Source organism: Grampus griseus (assembly GCF_964374135.1).
Source record: "Grampus griseus genome assembly, chromosome: 20".
Taxonomy (NCBI): Eukaryota; Metazoa; Chordata; class Mammalia; order Artiodactyla; family Delphinidae; genus Grampus; species Grampus griseus.
This window is the reverse complement of record NC_139014.1, coordinates 15424048-15449483: the sequence shown is the minus strand read 5'-3', so window position 1 is coordinate 15449483 and position 25436 is coordinate 15424048. Positions and strand designations below refer to the sequence as shown.

General features: G+C 45.3%; 1 protein-coding gene across 1 annotated transcript in view; it reads right to left on the bottom strand.

The window, feature by feature from the left end:
- MARCHF10 (membrane associated ring-CH-type finger 10) overlaps window positions 1-25436 on the bottom strand; it is a gene marked incomplete at both ends in the record, with an annotated part of 79532 nt that overhangs the window by 8818 nt on the left and 45278 nt on the right. Inside the window, 3 exons of the mRNA XM_082678798.1 lie at window positions 7474-7583; window positions 10262-10428; window positions 15300-16713. Of these exons, the coding sequence (XP_082534924.1) occupies window positions 7474-7583; window positions 10262-10428; window positions 15300-16713 (1691 nt within the window). The remainder of the gene's footprint in view (window positions 1-7473; window positions 7584-10261; window positions 10429-15299; window positions 16714-25436) is intronic.

Sequence of the window (25436 nt, the reverse complement as noted above, 5' to 3'; positions counted from 1 at the left end):
AGACCCCTCCACCACCCTACAGACCCGTCTTTAAAGGCTCTAGTCAACAGTCCTGAGCGGTTTGCCTCCTATTTTAGCCTTTCTCTCCTGACCTTGGCCTAGAGCAGGCAGAGAGGAGGTTGCTTGTTGCTACTTTTGTTCTGTGTTAATGGCCTCCTCCCATCTTCCCCAAGAGCTGGTGCCTCCTTTGCGGTCTTTCTCAGGAGCCACTGCCTCCGGGAAGCCTTCCCAGACTCCCTACTGTTTAGCTCCTCCACACAAACCAAGCCTTGTCCCTCATTCGCTTTTCCTGGTGCGGGCGGCCTCCTGTGAGCTCCCGATGGCTCCCTCACCCCAGCGCTCGCTTCGCCAGGAAGCCTTTCTGCTCACAGGCACTCCGATGCGTAATGGCAAATCAATCAGCTAGAAAATGGCTTGAAACTATCAGGTTTGTCACAGCGTTCAGGGAAATCATTTACTTTTTATGACTCCATAAGACCCGGAGGCATGCAGATGGGAAAATCTCCACTAATGTTTTCTGCAGATCATTTGAAAAGTCACTTCCAGCAGATTGTGTCTCTTCTCTGGTCTGTGGGAGGGAACCTGTTACTCGGTACCATAAATCTCACTGGCCCGGCTCCTTTATGTGTGCCCTTTGCAGAGCCTGTGATGCTGGACAAAAGGGCCGGGCCAGCCAATCAGTGCAGGCATTTCATAGTCAGCTCAGAGTCGTCCTCTATACTCGGAGCCACAAGTGGGAGGGATTTGTTATCAGAAAGAGTTCCGTCCATGGTGTTTGTTCGCTCAGGGCAGAATGAGCTAGTTTTTGGAGCGTTATTTACTGGAGCTGCTCCCTCCCCTCCCCGCCCCAACCCAGTTGCATCACCGTTTGCTGCCCACATGCAGCAGCAGAGGTGGGGATGGGCGTTGGGAGACTTTCAGGGGAGGGAGAGGCATGTGAAGCAGTGGACGGGGGCTCGGGAGCGCTCAGCCCACCTGCCAGATGTTTTTCTTCCTATTCTCCTGCCCCTTCATTTTGTTAAAATTCATTTCAGTCAAGAGATTTGCTACGGGTGGAAATTCTCAACACAATCCGCTCGAAGAAACAGACAGCCTGGCTGAACGTTCTGTCAAGTCTTCAGATATATTCATGGGATGCTCCCAGGAATGAGGGTGATTAGGTGACTGCGTGTGTCCGAGGACATCTGTCTGAGGCCAGGATGGAGCGAGTCAGGCCTGTGCTTCTGAGCAATGACAGCCAGAGGCCCTCTGAGCCCCTCCTGTGCGGCAGGGCCAAGGGCACGTCTCCGTCACACAGGGGGCCTGGGCCCCCCAGAATAGGCAGCCTGGGGCCACCGTGCCCTGCGAGGTTGGGTAGACTTTTAACTGTGCATGGACAAAGGGACTCCATTGATAAACGGGTAGAAGTAGCCTCTGTTCTGCCTGTTTCTCAAGGCATTATGGCAAAATGAGCTAATACGAGTGGACGTGGTATTTCGCAAAACCGAGAAAACATCCAACAAGAGGCAAGAGCTAAAGCTAGGATTCAGGGCAAGGACCACATGTGCCTTGCCTGCCCCTGCCCTTCCCATGTGCTCCTAGTGCCTAGCCCATGCCTGGTACATGATATGTGCTCAATAAATATATGCACAGATGAAAGAATGAGGAAAAAATGTATAATTTTGGACCAGTGATGACTATTGACTCTAGTGGCCCCAACTTTAACATGTATCAGAATTACTGAAAAGGCCTTTTAAAATGCAGTTGCTGGGCACCCTTTTCCCCAGATTCTTATTCAGTGGGTCTGAGTGGGGCCCAAGAATGTGTATTTCTAATGAATTCCTAGGTGATGCTATTGCTCGTGGTCTGGGGACCACCCATCTTTGAGAACCCCTGCTTTAAACTAAGGATCAACAGTTGGTAGCCAGTAATCTGAATCTGGCCTGTGGATGTGCTCTGGTTGGAAGGAAGGAAGGAAAGGAGGACAGACATGAACTTCTTCCGTTGGAGAGAGTACTCGCAATTTTGTCACAATGGCCACCACTCCCAGCTGATGCCACTTGGGAGATTCTGATCATTTGTTTATCTGCCTGGCCTCTATGGCATTTGAATGTACAATCTATGGCCTAAACTTTTCTTAAACCTGTTTTCTCCTGGTCCATTCTGCAACCTGGAATGTTCCTTGGAGCTCTACCTGCTGTCATCCTGGAGTTCTTCCTTCCACTCAGAAACCAATCAACCAACCAGTCAGTCAAGCATGAGTCCCACATCCAGGTTAAAGAGCACATGGGAAGATGTGGGGTTGCTTCGCGGGCAGCACTGCTGGGAGGTGGGCGGTGGGTGTGGAACGCCTGCTGGGCTTAATTTTCAGGCATCTTTTTTTTTTTTTTTGCGGTACACGGGCCTCTCCCTGTTGTGGCCTCTCCCGTTGTGGAGCACAGGCTCCGGACGCGCAGGCTCAGCGGCCATGGCTCACGGGCCCAGCCGCCCCGCGGCACGTGGGATCTTCCCGGACCGGGGCACGAACCCGTGTCCCCTGCATCCGCAGGCAGACGCTCAACCACTGCGCCACCGGGGAAGCCCTCAGGCATCTCTGAGTTAAGGCGGGGGTGAACTGCTGCCAGCCAGTGACTGGACCACGAAATGCCCGTAGCCCAAGGTGCTTAGTCCAGGTCCTGGGCAGCCCCCCACTCCAGCTGCTTTAGCCTCAGGGGGCCGCTCTCCAGGCCTATAGGAGCTCCTAATCTAGCTGCTCCAAGTCTGGTAACAAGCCTTGACCCTACGGGGCCCAAGGGAACCGCTCAGAGTCTGAGAGGTGGAGGGATAATCGGATTTCAGTGTTAGAGGCCACGGGCAGCAATGAACCAAACCCGGAAAACATACACTGATCCGAGCCCAGGGGCACCTCAGAGACCACTTAGAGTGCGGGCTGGGCACCTGCTGGGTGTGGTCAGAGGCTGAGGGAGGTGTCTGTCTCCCACGTGAGTAGAGGGTTTTGCCCTCAAGAGCCTCTGCCGTGGAGGGCTCACTCTTTTTCCTCTCCCGTCTTAAAAGGCTCCTCTGTGGGGAGGGTCTCTCTGGTCCTGAGAGCAGGTCAGGCCTCTCTGCACTGTGTCCAAAGCTGCTCGTCTACCCCCTGCTCTGATCCTCCCACACTGGGGTCCCTGCCTGCTGGTCCACTTCCCCACTATACGGCAGTGACTGTGTTGACCGTGGGCACTGCTGTATCTCCCAGCACAGTATCTGGCATACAGCAGGCACTCAACATGTGTCTTAAAAGTTTGGGCTTCCCTGGTGGCGCAGTGGTTGACAGTCCGCCTGCCGATGCAGGGGACGCGGGTTCGTGCCCCGGTCTGGGGAGATCCCGCGTGCCGCGGGGCGGCTGGGCCCGTGGGCCATGGCCGCTGAGCCTGCGCGTCCGGAGCCTGTGCTCCGCAGCGGGAGAGGCCACCAGTGGTGAGAGGCCTGCGTACCGCAAAAAAAAAAAAAAAAAAGTTAATGAGTTAAACTTCTGTGTTATGTGTATTTTTCCACACTTAAAAAAAAAAAAAAAAATTGACCCCTGGTCCCATCCCAGACTAATTAAATCAGAATCTCCAGGGCTGAGCCTAGGCATCAGTATTTTAATAGAAAAAAAAAAAAAAGAAGACATGCAGCTAAATGTTAATTTCAATTATGGGAGACTTTTGTGTGTTTGTGATTTTTATAACTAAGGAAAACCAAAAAAAATCTAAATGTGAAAAATGCACAAGAAAATAAGTTAGTGAGTTAGTTTGCTAGTTAGTGAGTTGAGGTTAAGTGCAGGCCAGTCTGAGCGGAAACCAGTTCTAAGCCTCTTCTGGTTTTGACCCTCTCTGGGTACATGTCTGCGTTTGGCATCAGCTACCCCACTTCTCAAGAAGGGAACCCATTTGCCAAGGAGTGAACAGTGTTGAGGGTTGGCTTAGAGGGCCCAGAGGAGCCAGGGTTTGGGAGTCAGAAGAAGGGCCTGGACCTCAGAAGCACAGGTGTGCACATCAGCCTCCAAGGGTCAAGGGTCTCCCACCTGGGGACGAGCGGAGATTGTATTCCATCCTCGTTATCTTTGTGCTAAATGACAGTTACTCTGGGCTTCATCCATGGAGAGTTTCTGTACTTGTCGAAGTCACACTTCCCTAGTGTCTCAAGTTTAACTCAGACTGTTAGCAGACAGACAGCACTGAATTCACCACGGGCCATCGGAACAGAACTGCTGTAAAAGTGTGAGCCGAACTGCTTTCCATCAGCAGATAAATATTGCACGTTGGTTCTTGGGACCTTTGTTCTCCCACCAGGGTGGGTCTGTCAATCTCGTTTCTTCCTGTGATTATAATGAAGGGCATTTTCAAAAGGCTTTGACAGCCTGTCAAGTTCTCACTGAAACTAATTTGAACTCTCTTCTGCTTCTATGTCGTGTAATTACTGTGCTGGATATTTTCCATTTTCCCCTCCAGATACACTTTCCACCCTGCTCTGTGGCCCATCGTTGGCTGGTCTCAATGGATTGCGTTAACTAGGCCCCCTTGTCCTCTGGCTCCCCACTGGGTTCAGCCAATGGGAGACCCTAGCTGGAGACCAGAGGGCGGGAGAAGAGAGAGGGGCTGGGGTAGTTATTCCCCTCGTCCCCTCTCTGCTGGGCAGTGGTGTGGCCATGGCAGCTTTCCCCTACTGAAGGTCGCAGGCTGGTGGTGACTCTCTCCTGTAGCCACAGCCCTCCTGATAACTGCCCCCTCCCCTTGTCACTCCAGGCCTAGGGGTGGTCAGTTGCCGGTCCCAGAGTGCCTAATCATTCCTCGTTGCTTTCACTATCCACATTTTGGCCCTTCATTCAGCTCTCATCACTCGCCCCTTGTGCACGTGCCACCATCTCTTTCCTGCCCAGACCCTGGCTGACACGATTACTTTCACGGTTCTTTTTAGAATGTGCTCATAGCCCATTCTCTCAGCTGGTAGGATGCAGTGAGGCCGAGGTTACAGGTATGACCCCTGTGGGGGCCAGTTGGCTTTGTTCCGGGATGGATTCTGGCTCGGTCCGGGTACCCTTAGCTTTCTCCCTTGAGTCTAAAGAGGTCAGGCATCTCTGGGGCTGTAATATGACGGTTCTCATTCACCAAGAATCTTCTCTGCTCAGGCACTGTCTTAGGTGATGTGCTGAGGTCCTTTCCTACATCCAATCCTTCGGGGTAGGACTTATCATCTCCCACTTCCTACAGATGAGAGAACTGAGATATCCAGAGTTGGTGTAGTTTCCTCAAGGTCACAGGGCCACTCTGGAGAAGGGAATAGGATTTAGGTTCACATCTTAGTCAAAGTTGGTGCGCTTTTTGGCAGGGTGGGCTGCCTCGGGCTGCATGCATGCACACATTTTTGTGCAACTGGAAAAAGCTGCTGTTAGAGAGCCAGTTCTACAAGTGCCACTGGTGAGCCAGCAGTATGTGGTGGCGGCAGCAGCTTCGCAGAGGGAGAACAAGGTGAAAATGCTTGGGACCAACAGGGGTCTTTACTAGACAAGGCTTTCCCCTGGGCTGCATGGAGGTGGTGATGCCTGCAGAATATGCTGGTGGGATTCAGGTAATCCGGCCTTGCCTGGTCTTGTCCTTCCCGGCAAGTCCCGCAGGCGCCACTCCCTGCAATAATCTATTCTTTGAAATGACCTCAGAGAAGCTGTCTGCATCTAGCTGGCACCCTGACCTCAGGCACTCAGAGGGCCTGGTTCCTTTCAATTGTTTGACTGCAGCATCCCCAGGGTCCAAGAGTGAGTCGCTTCTGTTTCTCATCTCAGATCTCAGTGCCTGGGGGTTACGACTGAGTGATTTGAGACCCTCAGGCCTCAGAATGTAGGGACTCAAAATACTGAATTGTTTTCTCAGGAAACTACTTTTTTCTTCCTTTCTCTCCGCCTCCCTCCCCTCAACTTCCTGACGCCCAACCTTCAAGGCTGGGATGGCGTTATGTCCATTATATCACACTTACTGGTTGTGCTGCTCCAATCTCCATTCTTTTCTTCCTTCTCTCCTTCCCTTCTTTCTCTCTCTCTCTCTCCTTCCCTCCCTTTCCTTCCTTCCTTTCATCCTTTCTTCCTTTCTTGTCTAGCAACCTTAGGATTTTAAAAAGGTAACTACAGGATTGCCCACACTCACGGGCACCATTTTGACTCAGCTGTGCTTTTTGCAAAAAAAGGTCTGGATACAGACAGGCTAATGATCTGAAAGCCAAAGTGACTCCTCTGAAGAGTGACATTTTAGTTGCTAACAATGATTTTATAGTTTTTAAATTATGTGCTTTACAGTCGTGATTATTAATCATGTTTTTCCTAATTGTGTGAGGAGGGAGGTCAGTCTTGAATTTTAATGGTAATGATGGGCTCTCTTCTTTTGATAAAATATCTACTGACTGCTTATGTGGTTCAAGGCATCTTCCAGATCAGCACCACCACCCAGTAGAAATACAGTCGGAGCCACCAATGCAAGCCATGTAGGTAACCTGAAAATTTCTAGGAGTCACATTAAAGTAGTAAAAAGAAACTGGTAAAATTAATTTCAGTAATATATTTTATTTAACCCAGTATATTTAAAATGTTATTTCAACACATAATTAATATAAAATTATTTATGTGATATTTTACTCTTTTTTTTTTATACTGAGCCTTTGAACTTTGGTGTATAACACAACACATCTCAGCGGGAAGTAACCACTTGTTCGTGCGCTACCTGTGGCTTGTGGCTTCTACATTGGGCAGGACAGCTCTAAATAGAAGATTGTTTGCCTGAGAATTGGGCAGTGAACTATTATCCTGGGCATAAATCACCTTCCCACCTAAGGTTAACTCTTTCACAGTATTAGAACTTCAATCCAAATGCCCCAGGAGAATTAATTCACGAGGTGTTAAAAAGCACCTTTTTAACCAGTAGGGGAATTCCCTGGTGGTCCAGTGGTGAGGACTCGGTGCTTTCGCTGCTAAGGACCTGAGTTCAGTCCCTGGTCGGGGAACTAAGATCTCACAAGCCGAGCAGCACAGCCAAAAAAAAAAAAGCACACAGTAGGTGCTTCCTACATGGTTTTAAACCTTGAGCAAAGCAGTCCCTTGTTACCCCAGAGTTACTTGATATATAAATTGGAGACTATTTCCTCCAAGACCCTAATTTTTTTCTCTTGTTATTAAATTATTCCAGCAAATTTGGGCATGAAGCTTGCCAGACTATTCCTATTTCCGTGTGTCCAGTCAGCTACTGTAGCTTCCTACTTCGTCCCTGACAGCAGTGGGACCCCAGCAACCAAGCAACCAAGTCTTCCAACCCTCCAGTGGTCCAGTGTAGTAACGGACCTTCTCAGAGAAGCGAGCTAAATTAGGAGACTCCCAGACTCACCCCCTGCATAGGGCTTCTACGCTCCTTGTATCAGGGTACGTTTCTTCCTCCCTTGTGCCTCTACCCGACTCTAGCCTGTGGACCCAGAGCGGGTGTGAGCAGCTCTTACCCGGGACTGCTGGTGCTTCTGGTAGAACTCGGCCACGTTAAAATCATCCAGGTCGACCAGCAGGCTTTGTTTACACATCTCACAAGTCTTCACGGCGCCAAGATCTGCTCCTTAAATGAAAGAAGGGTTTGTTACACGTAACCCTTTTGGTGTGGACATTTTGCGAGCGAATTTGTGTGTGTGTGAGGAATGCTGCGTTTCAGTGGCTTTCTTTTTTAAAGTCAGTCAGTTTTCTTTTTCTTCAGGCTCAAGGTAGAAAATGACCTTGAACCTGAGATCCAAAAACTTTCTTTTGTCATCATCTTCATTATGATGCAAGCTTCCTGTGAGTGAAATTCCCAGGAATTTCACCTGTTTTAAATAACAGGTCTTGCTTTCTGTTTAAATATAAACATATTGGTTCATAAAATTAGAATTACTACATGGAGGCTGAGAGTCGGTAACACGAGTGTTTGCCGGAAGAGTGAATATTACATCTATGTTACTGTTGTTTTTCCTGGCAGATCTAACACTGGTCCAAGCAAATAAATTAGTAAGGACCGAATTGGTGGCAGAAGCTATCCTCGATCTGTGGCTTAAAAATCTGTCTTTACTCCTGCCCAGGTGACTTGCCACCTGAGAAGAGTGAGGGACCCTGGGGCCATGTGTGGGCACTGGTATGGCAGTATCTGGGGCCAATGCTTGAGCCTGTCAGCCTCATTTGGGAAAAGAAACAGGAGAAGGCTTCCTTTGTTGCTGGTTTGTTGGTTTTTTTTTTAACGTGAATTCTAGATCAGCGCTTTTTCCTCCGCTTATCCTGTTCCCCAGTGCAAAAGTGGAAGATGCAGATCTGTGGCTGTAATGTCTAAGCAAGCGTGTTGCCATATGCCCTTTCCCCCTGGTGTAGGTGCTGCATTTTGGCTAATGATGTACTAGTGTTTATGTTATGCATTAGAAAGCAGAGGACTGGGAATTCCTTGGCGGCCCAGTGGTTAGGACTCTGCACTTCCACTGCAGGGGGCCCCGGGTTCAATCCCTGGTTGGGAACTAAGATTCCACAAGCCAAGAGGTGCAGCCAAAAAAAAAAAAAAAAAAGAAAAGAAAACAGAGGACGAATCAGTTACTTGAATTTATTTGGTAAAGATAGGGTTTTATACCCCGGTTCTATTTTTCCCCACTGGAGATACAGAGAAGTAGTAAATAATAGAGAATTTCAAAAGACAGGGATGAACAGCGATCCCTTATCTGCATTTTGTTGACTTGATTTTTTTTTTTTTAAAGCATCATTCTATAACACTTAAGGCTACGGAAGGTCCCGTGTGTCCTCCAGTCTAATCCTGCCAGATCACACCCAGGCCAGCATTAGCATTTACAAGCATTTAGCAGTACTTTCATCACGCATCTCATGAGGAATTTTTTCTGTGCTAGATGTTTAATTAGCCCAGATTTCTCGTAAGATAAAGCATCGCACAGCGTAGTCATTAGCGGCTGAGATCCACTTGTTCTTTGCTCTCTGAAGGGCTGGGTACCCTGCTCACTGTGTGGAGATGCATTTAAGCAGCTCGGGCAGTGGGCGCTCCTACGTTTCTCCTGCAGACGTGGAGAAGGGCCTCAGGGAGGAGACAGTTAACGGGATCATCCTGTGTGTTCGTTGCCTGATTAAATGGTGTGCTGTGCTTGCTGAGGGGGCGTGGTGACACGCCACGGGGACAGGGTCAAGTTCTAGGTCTCCTGGGCTGTCTGGCACAATGATAACCAAGGAGGAGAACATGGAGGAGAAGCGAAACAGCATCTGGCTCTGGGGTAAAAAGTTTTCAGAAAGGAGAGTCTAAAAGCCTTAGGTCTTTTTGAAGCGAAGTGTTCTTTGCATTGGCGTCCTTTTTTTTTTTTTTTTTTTTTTTTTTTTTTTTTTTTTTGCTGTACGCGGGTCTCTCACTGCTGTGGCCTCTCCCGTTGCGGAGCACAGGCTCCGGACGTGCAGGCTCAGCGGCCATGGCTCACGGGCCCAGCCGCTCCACGGCATGTGGGATCTTCCCGGACCGGGGCATGAACCCGTGTCCCCTGCATCGGCAGGCGGACTCTCAACCACTGCGCCCCCAGGGAAGCCCTGGCGTCCTATTTTTTTTGTTGTTGTTATTCAAGTTGCTCTTGTTCCTAAATGTTTTGAAGAAATCTGTTCTCTGCCAGGGAAACTACAGCCGACCTACTGACATGGCTGTATTTAGGTTATAACCTCCCTCGGGAGTTGAGAACGGGGTTTCACACCCAGTTACAAGATCTGTTAAAGACAGAGCTGACAAAATGAGCACAATGGGACTCTCTTTATCTAATATGGCGGCAGAAAAATTAGATCACTGCTCTTTTCGTTGCCGCAAAAGGGCAGCTGGGCTCAGCTCCTAGGTGCTACCCCAACCCCTCTCCCCAAGTAAAAGGAAGCAGAACTGGTCTGTCTACCAGCTGCCGTGGCCGCTGTGTGTTTGCTGAGACCCAGCCATAGACCCAATTCTAGTTTCCTTCCTCCTGGGAGGCAATCTCAGCATCTCTGCTCAGGCCTCGAGCAGGGGTAAAATTCGACAGCACGTTCCAGGATTCTTCCCTCAGCCTTCAAAACAAAACAAAACAAAACTCATTTCCCTCCCATAATTTGAAGGCAGCTTAGTCCTGCCCCTGTCCTTCGGGGGCTGTGAGCAAGGGCCCCGTTCCCCCCGAGCGACTGCTGCCGTGAGCTGTCGTCAAGGCTGCGAGTCCCACAGGGCGGCGCCTCGTGTTAAGTATTCGGCACGTGTGTCGTTCCGCCTTTCCCACCTACCTGATGTTATTTTCACTTTCAGCCATGTTTTCAGGCACTCCGGATGGACAGACCGCAGGCTTCCCACGCAGCCGCACGGCTCCACGAGGGGATTGGCGGGGGAACCCCCGGCTATCTGACAGATGCGACACAAGTCTCCCTCATCCTCAGAGTCCTCCTCCAGGAGACTAAGTGGAAAACAAGCCCTCGTCACCAGGAGTCTACACGTTTGCAGTTTCCGCAAATACCAGTTCCCAGAGCGTAGGGTGGGGCGGGGAGGAAAAGGGAGCCAGCCCCCCCGCTCCCCCGCCCCCAGCGGGGGCTAACCCACTGCTCCCTCTGACCCTGCTGAAGATTCTTCCCGGCATGATGGTTACTGATAACAGGGTCAGGGATTCTTTCTCTTTTCTTTTCTTTTTAGGCCGCAGCAGGCAGGTGGTAGAGGTATTTAAAATTTTTTTTAATTTCCTTTTTTTTAGGCCACACCCCGCAGCCTGTGGGATCTTAATTCCCTCACCAGGGATCGAAGCCCGCCCCCGCTGTAGTGGAAGCGCAGAGTCTAAACCACTGGACCATCAGGGAAGTCCCTAGCTTCACGATTCTTCAGTCAGGCTCCTTTGCAGTTATTGATCCGTGTGAGCTAACCAGGAGCATCAGCGCTCCTATCACACATCCAAAGGCTGGGCAAGAGCTCCGGAGGGAGACTGAGCCAGAGGCTAGGAGCTCTTCTCCCCGCACCTCCAGGGCCTGCCTTTGAGGTTTGCTTCTAAAACTTGTGAGTTTGATGACTTTGGACAAGGTGCTTGAGCTTTCCAGGTCTCTGTTTCCTCATGCGCAAAGCCATGATGGTCCGACTACTGCTACCCACTTACAGGGGCGTGGGGCGGCCTGGAGGGGGTGGCGAGGGTGAACCTGTTGTGCAGACAACAAAGTGCATCTGGAGTCTGGTAAAGCATTGGCATGTGGAGACCACTCGGTAGATGTTGGTTGGGATGAGTGATGAGCCAGTGAACTTGGACGTGAACTCACCAGTAACTCAACCCTTGCCAATAAGCTATGCCAACATTCCAGAATATAAGCTGCTGGAATGTGTTGAAGGTGGAATTAATGAAAATGTAAGCAAACGTATTTGTGTCTCATAAATGGTGAGTCAATAGCTGGTTGATGTTTCTGCAGGGAGGCTTCTGAGGAGGCTAAGGCTAATTGTTTGTTGTTTAGAATCTTCATGGGCCTAGGAACTCTCTGGTCAAGGAAAGCAAAACTGGCTAGAGACTAAAATCAAAGGAGAGGAAGAAATGGACATTACTGTGGATATAGGAGTGTATGCTCAGTGTCTTAAAAGAGTTTTCTCCCAAGAAAGGGAAGTTCAATGAAAAGGAACAGAATTATACTATCTCATGGTGGGCACAAATAAAAGAAGAGATGTGCCATGTTTACCAAAGAAAGACTCGATGTCTCCAAGATGTCAGTTCTCCCCCAAATAATCTATAGATTCAATGCAAGTCCAATGAACATCCCCAAAAGCTGATTTTTAAATGTATATAGTCAAGGACTCTTAAGGAACAAAGTGGGGAGGGAGGCTTTTGCACTTATAAACTTATAAATCTTCAGTCATTGAGATGGTGTGCCTTAGGGAAAAACAACCAAAAAAACAGAACAGACAGAACAGAGAGCCCTGAGACAGACTTATATATTTATAGTTATGTTATGTGACAGATGTGGCTCTGCAGGGGAAAGATCCTGGGACACATTGGTATTCACAATGCATACCTCACACCACAAATTAAATATCACACTTAAGTCCAAAATTCATTTCACATGAAGTCCTAAATGTGCACAGGAAAACTGTAGAGATTTTGGAAGAAAGTAGGAAGAATGTCATAATGACCCCAGGTTAGCAAAGGATTTCTTAAGACAACAAGGTACAAATCACAATCTGTAAAGAAGATGGATACAGTTGGCTACATTAAAATTAAGAATTTATTTTCATTAAAAAACATCAAGAAAGAGGAGAGACAAACTACAAATTGAGAAAAGATATTTCCAACACACAACTGTCAAAGAATCAGATTAATAGCCAGACTATATAAAGGATTTAAAATATATATATATTCTAAAAGAAAAATGGGCAGAAGACATAGATAAGCATTTTATAGAAGAAGAAATAGAAATGGTCATTTAACATTTAAAAGAGCCAACAGGGACTTCCCTTGTGGTCCAGTGGTTAAGACTCCCTGCTCCCAATGCAGGGGCCACAGGTTCAATCCCTGATCAGGGAACTAAGATGCCGCATGCCACACAACGTGGCCAAAAAAAATTTTAAAAGAGCCAACAGAACACCTAACCTTACTAACAGTCATGAAAATGTAAATTAAAGCCACGGTATCATTTTACTCCCGTGCGACTGGTGACAATTTGTAAAGCCAATCAGTACAAGTGCTGACAAGGATGGACAACAGTATACATCACTGTTGAGACAGTACATTGGCATTACTTGTATGGTGGAAGCTGTGCTACCCGCCAGGCCAGCAAGTCCGCTCCTGCATAAATATCCTAGAGAACTGTTCCCATGTGCACCAGGAGACGTTTACAAGAATGTTCATGTAGCACTGTGTACAGAAAACAGTAAAGGACCCAAATGTCCATCGACAGGAGAATGGCGAAATTGTCTGTAGTGGTGAAAGCAAGTGCATTAAAGCCCCAGAATACCAACCAGGATGCACCTGGCTAACGATGTAGGGGAAAAAGCAAGTCACGGGAGAACAGATATTCCATTTCTAGGGAGTTCAAAAATAATAGGAACATTTCTACAGAATTCAAAAATATATACAATGTGTTGTTTAGGAATACATATGCTCATATGGTGAAGCCATGAAGCAAAAAAACTTCCAACAAGAAACTAAAAAGCAAAGGAATGATGGTTGCAATGCAAGAATGATTTCCAGAGGGTTTAGGGAGTTGGGAGGGAGGAGATGAAGGAGGGAGATGAGGAGATAGAGTGAGTGAGGGGCTCCCAAGCTCCAGTGATGTTCCGTTTGCTGGAAGGTGGGCACCAGGATGCCCAAGGTTTGTTCTGCTTCTAATTCTCTAGAGTGTGCGTATGTTATTTGTATGTATCAAGCTTACTAATCAAGTGAACTTTTTTCTTTTCTTTTCTTTATTTTGCAGTACGTGGGCCTCTCACTGTTGTGGCCTCTCCTGTTGCGGAGCACAGGCTCCAGACGCGCAGGCCCAGCGGCCATGGCTCACGGGCCCAGCCGCTCTGTGGCATGTGGGATCTTCCCGGACTGGGGCATGAACCCGTGTCCCCTGCATCAGCAGGCAGACTCTCAACCACTGCGCCACCAGGGAAGCCCTCAAGCGAACCTTTTAAAGAGTGTAAGTGGCATTGAGAAATGGGCTTGAAATCTTAAAATAAGGCATATTATAAAATATGAACCAATGTTTACTAAAAATTGCATTTATATGCAAAGATAAAAGACTGGAAAGAGTTTTTCACAGTGCTTTTCTCTGGATTATAGGGTTATTGGTGATTTTTCTTTTAAGTTTATATTTTTAATATTTCCTAAAATGAATAATTTTGAAATAATAAGAAAAGCATAAGGTTTATTGTATACAGAAAAAAGAGAGTGTCTGATAAACGAAGTACACAAATAGTAGCTGTTTAATGCATTACTACACCTACAAGTGGGTGCATTTTTAAAAGAAGTCATTTTTAGCCCGAAGGCATTGCTTTGGGATGGTGGAGGTCCAGACCCCTGCCAAGTGGGTTTGAAGAGTATTTTTGGGTAGGTGAGGATGGATGGGTGCCGAGACCTTTTGGCCCTTAACCCTGGGTCTGTCTTTTGGTAGTTTGTTTGATATGGAAAAAAAAAAAGGTGCTGCTAACAAGGAAATTACTTCATTCCTGCAGTCGAATGATAGACAGGAGTGTGTGAGCATTCTAAGTCATATCTTTTCCTCCTTTTTGCATTCAGATTCATTGCCATGGAATTTTCCCACTTACAGATGAATATCAATGGGATAATTAATGACCCAGTGAGCCATGCTAACACAAAAAAGAGAGCTCGCATTCAAAGAATCACTTTCCAGATCAGTAAGCCAATATCAGGGCATGGCAACACCTATCATAAATTAAATGGTCAAATCCCGACATGGTGTTTAACGACAGCTTTAAAAAGTATTGCATTTCATAGTTGTGAAATATCCCAAAATCATCTCACGAGAAAGGAGAGATCAAAGAAAAGAGCAATTCAAAAAAGATCTTATTTCTTTCTTTCTTGTGCATGAGAAGCAGCACATAAAATGGAAGCAGTGGTCACCCCAGCGTGGCCCTTCAGAGAACTGAGGTAGCTATGGCAACTGTTGGAGACCGGCCTTTTAGTTTGGAAGGTTCAAATTCTAGAACTGTTGGTTGGATTTGCGCAGAGCTCATGGGGGAGAGCTGGTGAACTTCCAAGTGCTGAATGGCTCCTTCTCTGGGGAGATAACAACCATTTCATAAAAAAATCTTGGTTCCTAATTGCTAGGGGGAAAGGGAAGCCCTATGTAGAAGTCAGAAACCCTTGGGACTTCCCTGGCGGTTCAGTGGTTAAGACTCCATGCTTCCACTGCAGGGGGCACGGGTTCGATCCCTGGTCGGGGAACTAAGAAACTGTAAGCTGCAAGGTGCGGCCAAAAACAAACAAGCAAACCCCAAAACCCTTATATTTGGCAAACTTGCCTTTTATTTTCTTTGTTTCTAAAAATTTTATTTATTTTTTATTGGAGTATAGTTGCTTGCCTTTCTTAAAGTTACGGTATTCAAGGAAAAAAACACTTTGGGAATACTGAAGAAATTGGGCTGGAACACCGAACGTTTCTTTGTAGAGACATATATTTTAAAAGCAACAAACTAGACAATTTTCTTGAAAGAAGAAATCATTAAAATGTCAAGGAAGGGCCTCCCTTGACTTAGAATCCCCATGACCCTTTAAGGAAAGCACTGCTTATTTTCGTGTTAGAGAAATAGAATTTAGAAATATATATGTATATTCATATAATTATGAAAATTCCTCACCTTTCTTGTAATTTCTTGAGTTTCTCAGGGTCTGCCTTTATTTTAGTGGCTTCCTTTTCATTGGTGACGCCAGGGACCTCCATTCTGCTCCCATTGTCATTTTGATTTGGGAACTCAGACACTGCAAAGAAATTAAAAGGTATATTTTCTTGCAGGGACCTGGGCACATGCAAGTGGCCTTGTAAATTCATTTCTGATGGAGAAGAGCTGGAAGACTCCACCAAGGACAAGCTGCTTTGAGGATTTAGTAAGAGATCTTCTGTATGTAATGGAGCCTCCTGAGATTGGCTTGTTAAAGTAATATGTTCTGCTCCCCTGACATCAAATTCATGCACACTGTTTACAGGAAAATAACTGTGGTTTTCAGCACTGGCAAATAGATTCCTGTTTCTAATGGGGGACAGTGGTTGACGAACATTAAACCTGGAGCTTCCCTCCGAGTCTGAACTGGGAGCTAAGGTAGATGATGTGGACAGGTCTATTGGAGTATCGTCTCTCAGAGCAGAATGCATGAATGATCCTGGGGTGTTATAGGATGAATTCATTGATGATCTTGGAGCTGTTGGTCTACCAGCAAGAAAACAGCCAAGACGGTTATGAGAGTCACTTAAATGGGCCTGCCAATCTCTTTCATAATCATGGGTTCCGGGCCTGTCTTCCATAGAAGTAACATCACGAAATACATTTTCAGCATTAAGGTCATCCTCCAGACTGCTTTTGGATTTGGTGTCCCATGAATGAAAGGTCTTCTCATTTTCACTGTCACTGCTGTCTTTCTCTTTAGCAGACCCCCCATCAGGCCGCCCAGGGTCTTGGAATGTCCCTTGCCAGGTGGAAGGCTGCCCTGTCACTAGCTGCATTGCACTGCTAATTCGTAATGAGCCATGACTGGACTCACTTCTTACAGAATTCGCTCTGCAATTTGCAGGATTTTCTTCAAAACTTTTATTTTTGGCCTGAGTGGCCAATGTCCCAAGAAATCTACTTCTCTTATGATTGGAAGGAGAACGGAGCGGGTGCATACCAGCCAGCAAAAGCTCTTCCTCTACATGGGTTTCCTCTTCAGTGTCATCATTTTCTTCTCCAGAGTTTGAGGATAAAACGGAATAAAAATCTTCATCTCTGAACCGAAACATCATTCTTCTTGGCCCTTCCAAGGTGGTAGCTATGCGTGGTGGCCCCAAGGACTCGGTCAACTCTTGAGGACTGTTCGTTCCTTGGAAGGCCTGGGATAGGGCTGGGTGTGGTTCCTTCTGGGAGAGAGCACTCAGGCCTTTTTTTTTGGCTTTCTCGGGGGTATTCTCCATCACCGTTACTAGCTGTGAGGATGGGACCAAGTTTCTTCTCTCTCGAGTTGGCCTCTTCAGCTTGGTGTCACTTGCCCACATTGGACCTTCTTGTTGAACGATTGGATCTGTATTGAGAAAAGATAAGCTTATCATTTTACTGTAGGTGCTCACAGATGAGAGACCTCTAACACCAAGGGTGAGGGTCCCATAAGGCAAAAACAAGCCCTGGAGAGGAAAACGGGCACGGTTAAGATGACTGGTGGTACCGAAGGAGTACAGGAGAGCTAGTTTCAGTTTACCGCGTACGAACTCTCTTTTGTTTTTGTTTCTTTTTTTTTTTTTTTTGGCTGTGCCGTGTGGCATGCGGGATCTTGGTTCCCTGACCAGGGATCGAACCCTTGCCCTTTGCAGTGGAAGCACCGAGTCTTAACCACTGGACCGCCAGGGAAGTCCCTATGAACTCTCTTTTGTACACTTGTGGAGCTCAGGTTGGTCCTGGGGCAGCACAATGACCCTGAGGATACAGATCCTTTCTGCAGAAGCTCTGGGAAGTCTGTCCAGCCCCACGTCAGTCAGGGCTGATGATGGGTAACATCTCTCAAATGATGGTTTCCATAGCAGTGTTTACTGAGAAGGAAAACCAACACTCCAGGAACGACTACTACAAAACCCACCAGTGCTTTCTCATCCCAATTTGTTCAACATACACTCAGGACACTCCTGCTTCACTTACAGCTTTACAAAACATTAAGAAAGGTACAGTCTACTCTGGCAGATGGGGAGGAAGGCTCTAGAAGCTGCTGCCCAGTTAAATTGATGGTCATGGTTACATTTACTACTCAGTGCAAATAAAAATCATAACCCTCTGATGAAATCATGATCTCCTCTTTGTCACTAGCCCCTAGTCAGTTTGTAACCTCTGACTGTGATAGAATTCCTCTCCGTTGCCCCCTGAATCTAAAGTATGAGGAGATGTAGAAAGAGGAGAGAGGTCAAGTGCCCAAAGGGGTAGGAATGTCTATGGGTGAAATGGTTTGGTCAAAACTTGCCTTATAAAAATAACGCATAAGCACTGAGGGCACCATGCTAATTGCGTTACATGCACACAGTTAGGCTCACAACCCTGTGGAACAGGTGCCACAATCACACCACATCATAAGTGAGAGCACCAAGGCTTAGGGAGTCACATAAGTTGCCCAAGATCCTATTTCCAGTAAGTGATGGAGTGAACATTTGAACTCGGATCTGCCTGATGCTACAGTTTGTAACCACTACCCTGCACTGGCTGGACTAACAATTTCCTTGTAAAAACAAGAATCCACTTCATTCCTAGTGTGTGCACTGCTGAGGGTTTTTACCCTCTCAACGTGGATAGGACACTGGACCTGCTTCTCTGATTCCACTCTCCTGTGTTCCCTCCTGCCATTGGCCACCCCCTTCTGCTCCCCCCTCTGCTATCCTGTAGGATCTGGTGAGGCGCTGCCATCCTTATCGTTCGGTTCCCAAAGCGGTTCACCCTGTAGAGTGGACAGGACTCCACAGCTTCGGCAAGGCCTGTGTGGTAACAGCTCAGGCAGGTGAAACGGAAATCCTCCAAGTTTCTGGCTTAGCCAGAGACCAAGTCAATACAGACTTGCTTTAGTGGAGGCGCCTCTCAGGGGAGCAGCAGTCTGCGTCTCCAACATCCTGATACTCCATAAGCCTCCTTTTATTGCTAACTGCATGGGACAATCAGGGACGCAGTGAGAATCTTTACTCATTGGCTCTTTAGAAATCAGTTAAGCTTTCTTATCAGGCCCCTCCCAAGTTTTTATAAACCCCAGTAAGAGACGTAGCAGTGATTCTAGGATGCTCTGGGCATCTGGCTATGGATGTAAAGGATTGGAGCTGTGTGCCCACCCAGGCTGGGCTGATGGCATTTTAAGGAACAAATGCTTCTATGTGACAATCTGAATTCTCTCTCTTTCTGTCTCTCTCTCTCTCTCTCTCTGTCTTTCTATATATTTTTTTTTTTTCTTTTTTTTTTGCGGTATGTGGGTCTCTCACTGTTGTGGCCTCTCCCGTTGCGGAGCACAGGCTCCGGACTCGCAGGCTCAACGGCCATGGCTCATGGGCCTAGCCGCTCTGCAGCATGTGGGATCTTCCTGGACCGGGGCACGAACCCATGTCCCCTGCATCGGCAGGCAGGCTCTCAACCACTGTGCCACCAGGGAAGCCCTTTTTTTTTTTTAAGAAAAAAATGATATGGAGGATTTGGAAGTGTAGGCTTTGGTTAATTACTTTCTGTTTTTTTAAAATTTAATTTAATTTATTTTTTTATACAGCAGGTTCTTATTAGTCATCCATTTTATACACATCAGTGTATACATGTCAATCCCAATCTCCCAATTCATCACACCCCCACCCGCACCCGCCACTGCTTTCCCCCCTTGCTCTCCATACGTTTGTTCTCTACATCTGTGTCTCTATCTCTGCCCTGCAAACCGGTTCATCTGTACCATTTTTCTAGGTTCCACATATATGCGTTAATATACGATATTTGTTTTTCTCTTTCTGACTTACTTCACTCTGTATGACAGTCTTTAGATTCATCCATGTCTCTACAAATGACCCAATTTCGTTCCTTTTTATGGCTGAGTAATATTCCATTGTATATATGTACCACATCTTCTTTATCCATTCGTCTGTCGGTGGGCATTTAGGTTGCTTCCACGACCTGGCTATTGTAAATAGCGCAGCAATGAACATTGGGGTGCATGTGTCCTTTTGAATTATGGTTTTCTCTGGGTATATGCCCAGTAGTGGGATTGCTGGGTCATATGGTAATTCTATTTTTAGTTTTTTAAGGGACCTCCATACTGTTCTCCATAATGGCTGTATCAATTTACATTCCCACCAACAGTGCAAGAGGGTTCCCTTTTCTCCACACCCTCTCCAGCATTTGTTGTTTGTAGATTTTCTGATGATGCCCATTCTAACTGGTGTGAGGTGATACCTCATTGTAGTTTTGATTTGCATTTCTCTAATAATTAGTGATGTTTGAGCAGCTTTTCATGTGCTTCTTGGCCATCTGTATGTCCTCTTTGGAGAAATGTCTATTTAGGTCTTCTGCCCATTTTTGGATTGGGTTGTTTGTTTTTTTAATACTGAGCTTCATGAGCTGTTTATATACTTTAAAGATTAATCCTTTGTCCATTGATTTGTTTGCAAATATTTTTTCCCATTCTGAGCGTTGTCTTTTCTTCTTGTTTGTAGTTTCCTTTGCTTTGCAAAAGCTTTTAAGTTTCATTAAGTCCTATTTGTTTATTTTTGTTTTTATTTCCATTCCTCTAGGAGGTGGATCAAAAAAGATCTTGCTGTGATTTATGTCAAAGAGTGTTCTTCCTATGTTTTCCTCTAAGAGTTTTATAGTGTCCGGTCTTACATTTAGGTCTCTAATCCATTTTGAGTTTATTTTTGTGTATGGTGTTAGGGAGTATTCTAATTTCATTCTTTTACATGTAGCTGTCCAGTTTTCCCAGCACCACGTATTGAAGAGACTGTCTTTTCTGTGTTGTATATCCTTGCCTCCTTTGTCATAGATTAGTTGATCATAGGTGAATGGGTTTATCTCTGTGCTTTCTATCCTGTTCCGTTGACCTATATTTCTGTTTTTGTGCCAGTACCATATTGTCTTGATTACTGTAGCTTTGTAGTATAGTCTGAAGTCAGGGAGTCTGATTCCTCCAGCTCTGTCTTTTTTTCCCTCAAGACTGCTTTGGCTATTCAGGGTCTTTTGTGTCTCCATACAAATTTTAAGATTTTTTGTTTTAGTTCTGTAAAAAACGCCACTGGTAATTTGATAGGGATTGCATTGAAGCTGTAAATTGCTTTGGGTAGTATAGTCATTTTCACAATATTGAGTCTTCCAATCCAAGGACATGGTATATCTCTCCATCTGTTGGTATCATCTTTAATTTCTTTCAACAGTGTCTTATAGTTGTCTGCATACAGGTCTTTTGTCTCCCTAGGTAGGTTTATTCCTAGGTATTTTATTCTTTTTGTTGCAAAGGTAAATGGGAGTGTTTCCTTAATTTCTCTTTCAGATTTTTCATTGTTAGTGTATAGGAATGCAAGAGCTTTTTGTGCATTAAAGTTTGTATCCTGCTACTCTACCAAATTCATTGATTAGCTCTAGTAGTTTTCTGGTGGCATCTTTAGGATTCTCTATGTATAGTATCATGTCATCTGCAAACAGTGGCAGTTTTACTTCTTCTTTTTCAATTTAGATTCCTTTTATTTCTTTTTCTTCTTTGATTGCCATAGCTAGGACTTCCAAAACTATGTTGAATAATAGTGGCGAGAGTGAACATCCTTGTCTTGCTCCTGATCTTAGAGGAAATGCTTTCAGTTTTTCACCATTGAGAATGATGTTTGCTGTGGGTTTGTCATATATGGCCTTTATGATGTTGAGGTAGGTTCCCTCTATGCCCACTTTCTGGAGAGTTTTTATCATAAATCGGTGTTGAATTTTGTCAAAGGTTTTTCTGCATCTATTGAGACGATCATATGTGGTTTTTTGTTTGTTTTTTGTTTGTTTTTTGCAGCACGCGGGCCCCTCACTGTTGTGGCCTCTCCCGTTGCAGAGCACAGGCTCTGGATGCGCAGGCTCAGTGGCCGTGGCCCACGGGCCCAGCCGCTCTGTGGCATGTGGGATCCTCCTGGACCGGGGCACGAACCCGTGTCCCCGCATCGGCAGGCGGACTTTCAACCACTGCGCCACCAGGGAAGCCCGATCATATGGTTTTTATTCTTCACTTTGTTAATATGGTGTATCACATTGATTGATTTGCGTATATTGAAGAGTCCTTGCATCCCTGGGATAAATCCCACTTGATCACGGTGTATGATCCTTTTAATGTGCTGTTGGATTCTGTTTGCTTGTATTTTGTTGAGGATTTTTGCATCTATATTCATCAGTGATATTGGTCTCTAATTTTCTTTTTTTGTAGTATCTTTGTCTGGTTTTGGTATCAAGGTGATGGTGGCCTCACAGAATGAGTTTGGGAGTGTTCCTTCCTCCACAGTTCTTTGGAAGAGTTTGAGAAGGATGGGTGTTAGCTCTTCTCTAAATGTTTGATAGAATTCACCTGTGAAGCCATCTGGTCCTGGACTTTTGTTTGTTGGAAGATTTTTAATCACAGTTTCAATTTCATTACTTGTGATTGGTCTGTTCATATTTTCTATTTCTTCCTGGTTCAGTCTTGGAAGGTTATACGTTTCTAAGAATTTGTCCATTTCTTCCAGGTTGTCCATCTTATTGGCATAGAGTTGCTTGTAATAGTCTCTTAGGATGCTTTGTTTTTCTGCAGTGTCTGTTGTAACTTCTCCTTTTTCATTTCTAATTTTATTGAATTGAGTCCTCTCCCTCTTTTTCTTGGTGAGTCTGGCTATTGGTTTATCAGTTTTGTTTATCTTCTCAAAGAACCAGCTTTTAGTTTTATTGATCTTTGCTATTGTTTTCTTTGTTTCTATTTCATTTATTTCTGCTCTGATCTTTATGATTTCTTTTCTTCTGCTAACTTTGGGTTTTGTTTGTTCTTCTTTCTCTAGTTCCTTTAGGGGTAAGTTTAGATTGTTTATTTGAGATTTTTCTTGTTTCTTGAGGTAGGCTTGTATAGCTATAAACTTCCCTCTTAGAACTGCTTTTGCTGCATCCCATAGGTTTTGGATCATTGTGTTTTCATTGTCATTTGTCTCTAGGTATTTTTTGATTTCCTCTTTGATTTCTTCAGTGATCTCTTTGTTATTTAGTAACGTATTGTTTAGCCTCCATGTGTTTGTGTTTTTTACATTTTTTTCCCTGTAATTGATTTCTAATTTCATAGCATTTTGGTCAGAAAAGATGCTTGATATGATGTCAATTTTCTTAAATTTACTGAGGCTTGATTTGTGACCCAAGATGTGATCTATCCTGGAGAATGTTCTGTGCACACTTGAGAAGAAAGTGTAATCTGCTGTTTTTGGATGGAATGTCCTATAAATATCAATTAAATCTATCTGGTCTATTATGTCATTTAAAGCTTGTGTTTCCTTGTTAACTTTCTGTTTGGATGATCTGTCCATTGGTGTAAGTGAGGTGTTAAGGTCCCCAATTTTAACGTGTTACTGTCGATTTCCCCTTTTACAGCTGTTAGCATTTGCCTTATGTATTGAGATGCTCCTATGTTGGGTGCATATATATTTATAATAGTTATATCTTCTTCTTGGATTGTTCCCTTGATCATTATGTATTGTCCTTCCTTGTCTCTTGTAACATTCTTTATTTTAAAGTCTATTTTATCTGATATGAGTATTGCTACTCCAGCTTTCTTTTGATTTCCATTTTCATGGAATATCTTTTTCCATCCCCTCACTCTCAGTCTGAATGTGTCCCTAGGTCTGAAGCGGGTCTCTTGTAGACAGCATATATATGGGTCTTGTTTTTATATCCATTCAGCAAGCCTGTGTCTTTTGGTTGGAGAATTTAATCCATTCACGTTTAAGGTAATTATCGATATGTATGTTCCTATGACCATTTGCTCAATTGTTTTGGGTGTGTTTTTGTAGGTTCTTTTCTTCTCTTGTGTTTCCCACTTAGATAAATTCCTTTATCATTTGTTGTAGAGCTGGTTTGGTGGTGCTGGGCCTCTGAGGCCCTGCATGGACTCCAGGCCCTGCATGGACTCCAGCCCTGACTGGAGTGCCTGCCGTTTCCAGGAGTCTGACTAGGTGCAACCGAATGTTGTGGGTGCAGTGAGATGAAACCAGAAAAAGCATCTCTCTGCCCTAAGACTATGTCTTTGGTCTAGACTTCCGCATGTGCTTGACCAACAGTTTCGTCCATTCTGACAGCCATAGAGTTTTGTTTTCCTCTGGTTAAAAAAGTAGTCGATGTCCATTGTAGGAAATTTGGAAGACACAGAAGAGGATGAAGAAGAAATAAAAATCACCCAATATCCAAAACTCAGAAGACCATTGCTACTGTTCTGGAATTCAGAGGTGGGTTGCAAACTCAAGACCCGTGGGCTATTTTCATCCTGTACTTGTCTGCTGGCTCAGTGTTTGAACACTGAGTTACCTGCCTTTAGGGGGAGCATGTCTGGTTCACCACAGGCCCCACAGCCTTTGTCATGTATTTCTCCTGCCATACCTGTCTGTTCCCTGAAGACATTTGAATTTACAACCCAGGCCTCTCTTATCTAGAAGTATTGTCTTAAAAAACAAAATTGGGATATCTGGGTATATACAACTTTACGTCCTGCTTCCTTTCCCTAAACATTTTATTGTGAGCATTATCTCCTGCCGTTAATTGTGAAGAACACAATAATAATTATACTGCAAGGGTACATTATATAAAATATCATAATTTGTATAACCCTTCTCCTATTGTTGGGTATATAGATTATTTTAAGTTTTTTTGCTGCCACAAATTACTCCAGGATAGATGTCCTTGCTTATAACTCCTTGACTATATGTCTTATTTTCTTAGAATAGATTCATAGGAGTGGAATTGCAAGCTTTCTAAAGACTTTGACACATGTTGCCAAATTCCACTTTGTACCAAGTTACCCTACAGGTAGACTATGAAAGCATCTCTCATAACTGTGTCATCAGGAATGCATGCCAAGGGCTTGGCAAGCACGTGACACATCAGTGCCCAGGAAATGTTAGTTATTAGTTTCACTACCAGTATTGAACATTATTTGAAAAAACCTTAGCCTAGCTAAGGTAGGCCAAATTTATCTCATGTAAGTTTACGTTCATTACTGAGTGAGCTTGAACTTTTTTTCCCTCCAATTTTATCAGCCATCTGTATTTCTTCTTCTGTGAAATTGTCTGCTGTGCCTCTTCTCCAACTTTTCTATTAGGCATTTGTGTTTTTCTTATTATTCGTAAGAGCTGTCTATGTATTACCTCTCTGTCCCATTTGCTTCGAATCTCTCACTGGTGCAATTCAAACATGTGACTCCTACTCCCACTTATGCAAACCACTTAGAATGTGAAAAAAAAGGACTACAGCGAGATGACTGAGGGAATAATTGGGGGAAGATGAGGAGTCCTGGTATAATAGAAAATTGGGACAAAATCTCAGTGAATCTCAGGATCATGGAAGATGTCTTCTGGGTGCAGGTGGCGGATTAGATGAGCCTCCCGGGTCCAGGAACGTCTGATGCATAGGGAATCTCACCTTTCAAATAACAGTCTACAGTTCACTGAGGACTGTTGGGGAGATGGCAGGAGAGAAACTTACAGGAGTTGATTGCCCACTATCGTCAAGTCCTGGTCAGAATATTAGCTCCTTTAGTTATTACAGCAATGCAGTGAGGTAGATATCATTATCCTTATTTTAAGACAAGGGAACTGTAACCCAGACTGGCTACTTGACCACCCAAGACTCCATCGCTGGGAGGAAGAAGAGCTGGAACTAGAAGTGAGGTCTGCCCTTCCCAACGGAAGGCATTAGATCACTGGGAGCCCGTGGACATCTAGTTGCTAGAGATTCACATAGGCTCTAATCGCCCCTGACTTCAGGCCATCCAGATACATGTTCTATATTTGCGTGTGTCCACCACAGTATATATCATATTTTTAAAGAAAGGCGCCTGTGTTTATCGGGTGGCAAGGAAGTGTGATGCTCGGTGGCTTCCCCAAGGGGAAGAACAGGTCCTTGGCAAGGTGAGCTACCAAGCATCCCTTTCCTTGAATCCCAAGGGGCATCCTTAGGACCTGTTCCTCCTTTCCTTCTGCCACCGCAGGAGAGGACAAGCGTGGCTTAGGCCTTGGGATGAACGCTCAAGACTGAAAGAGGAGGTATCCGCCAACCAGG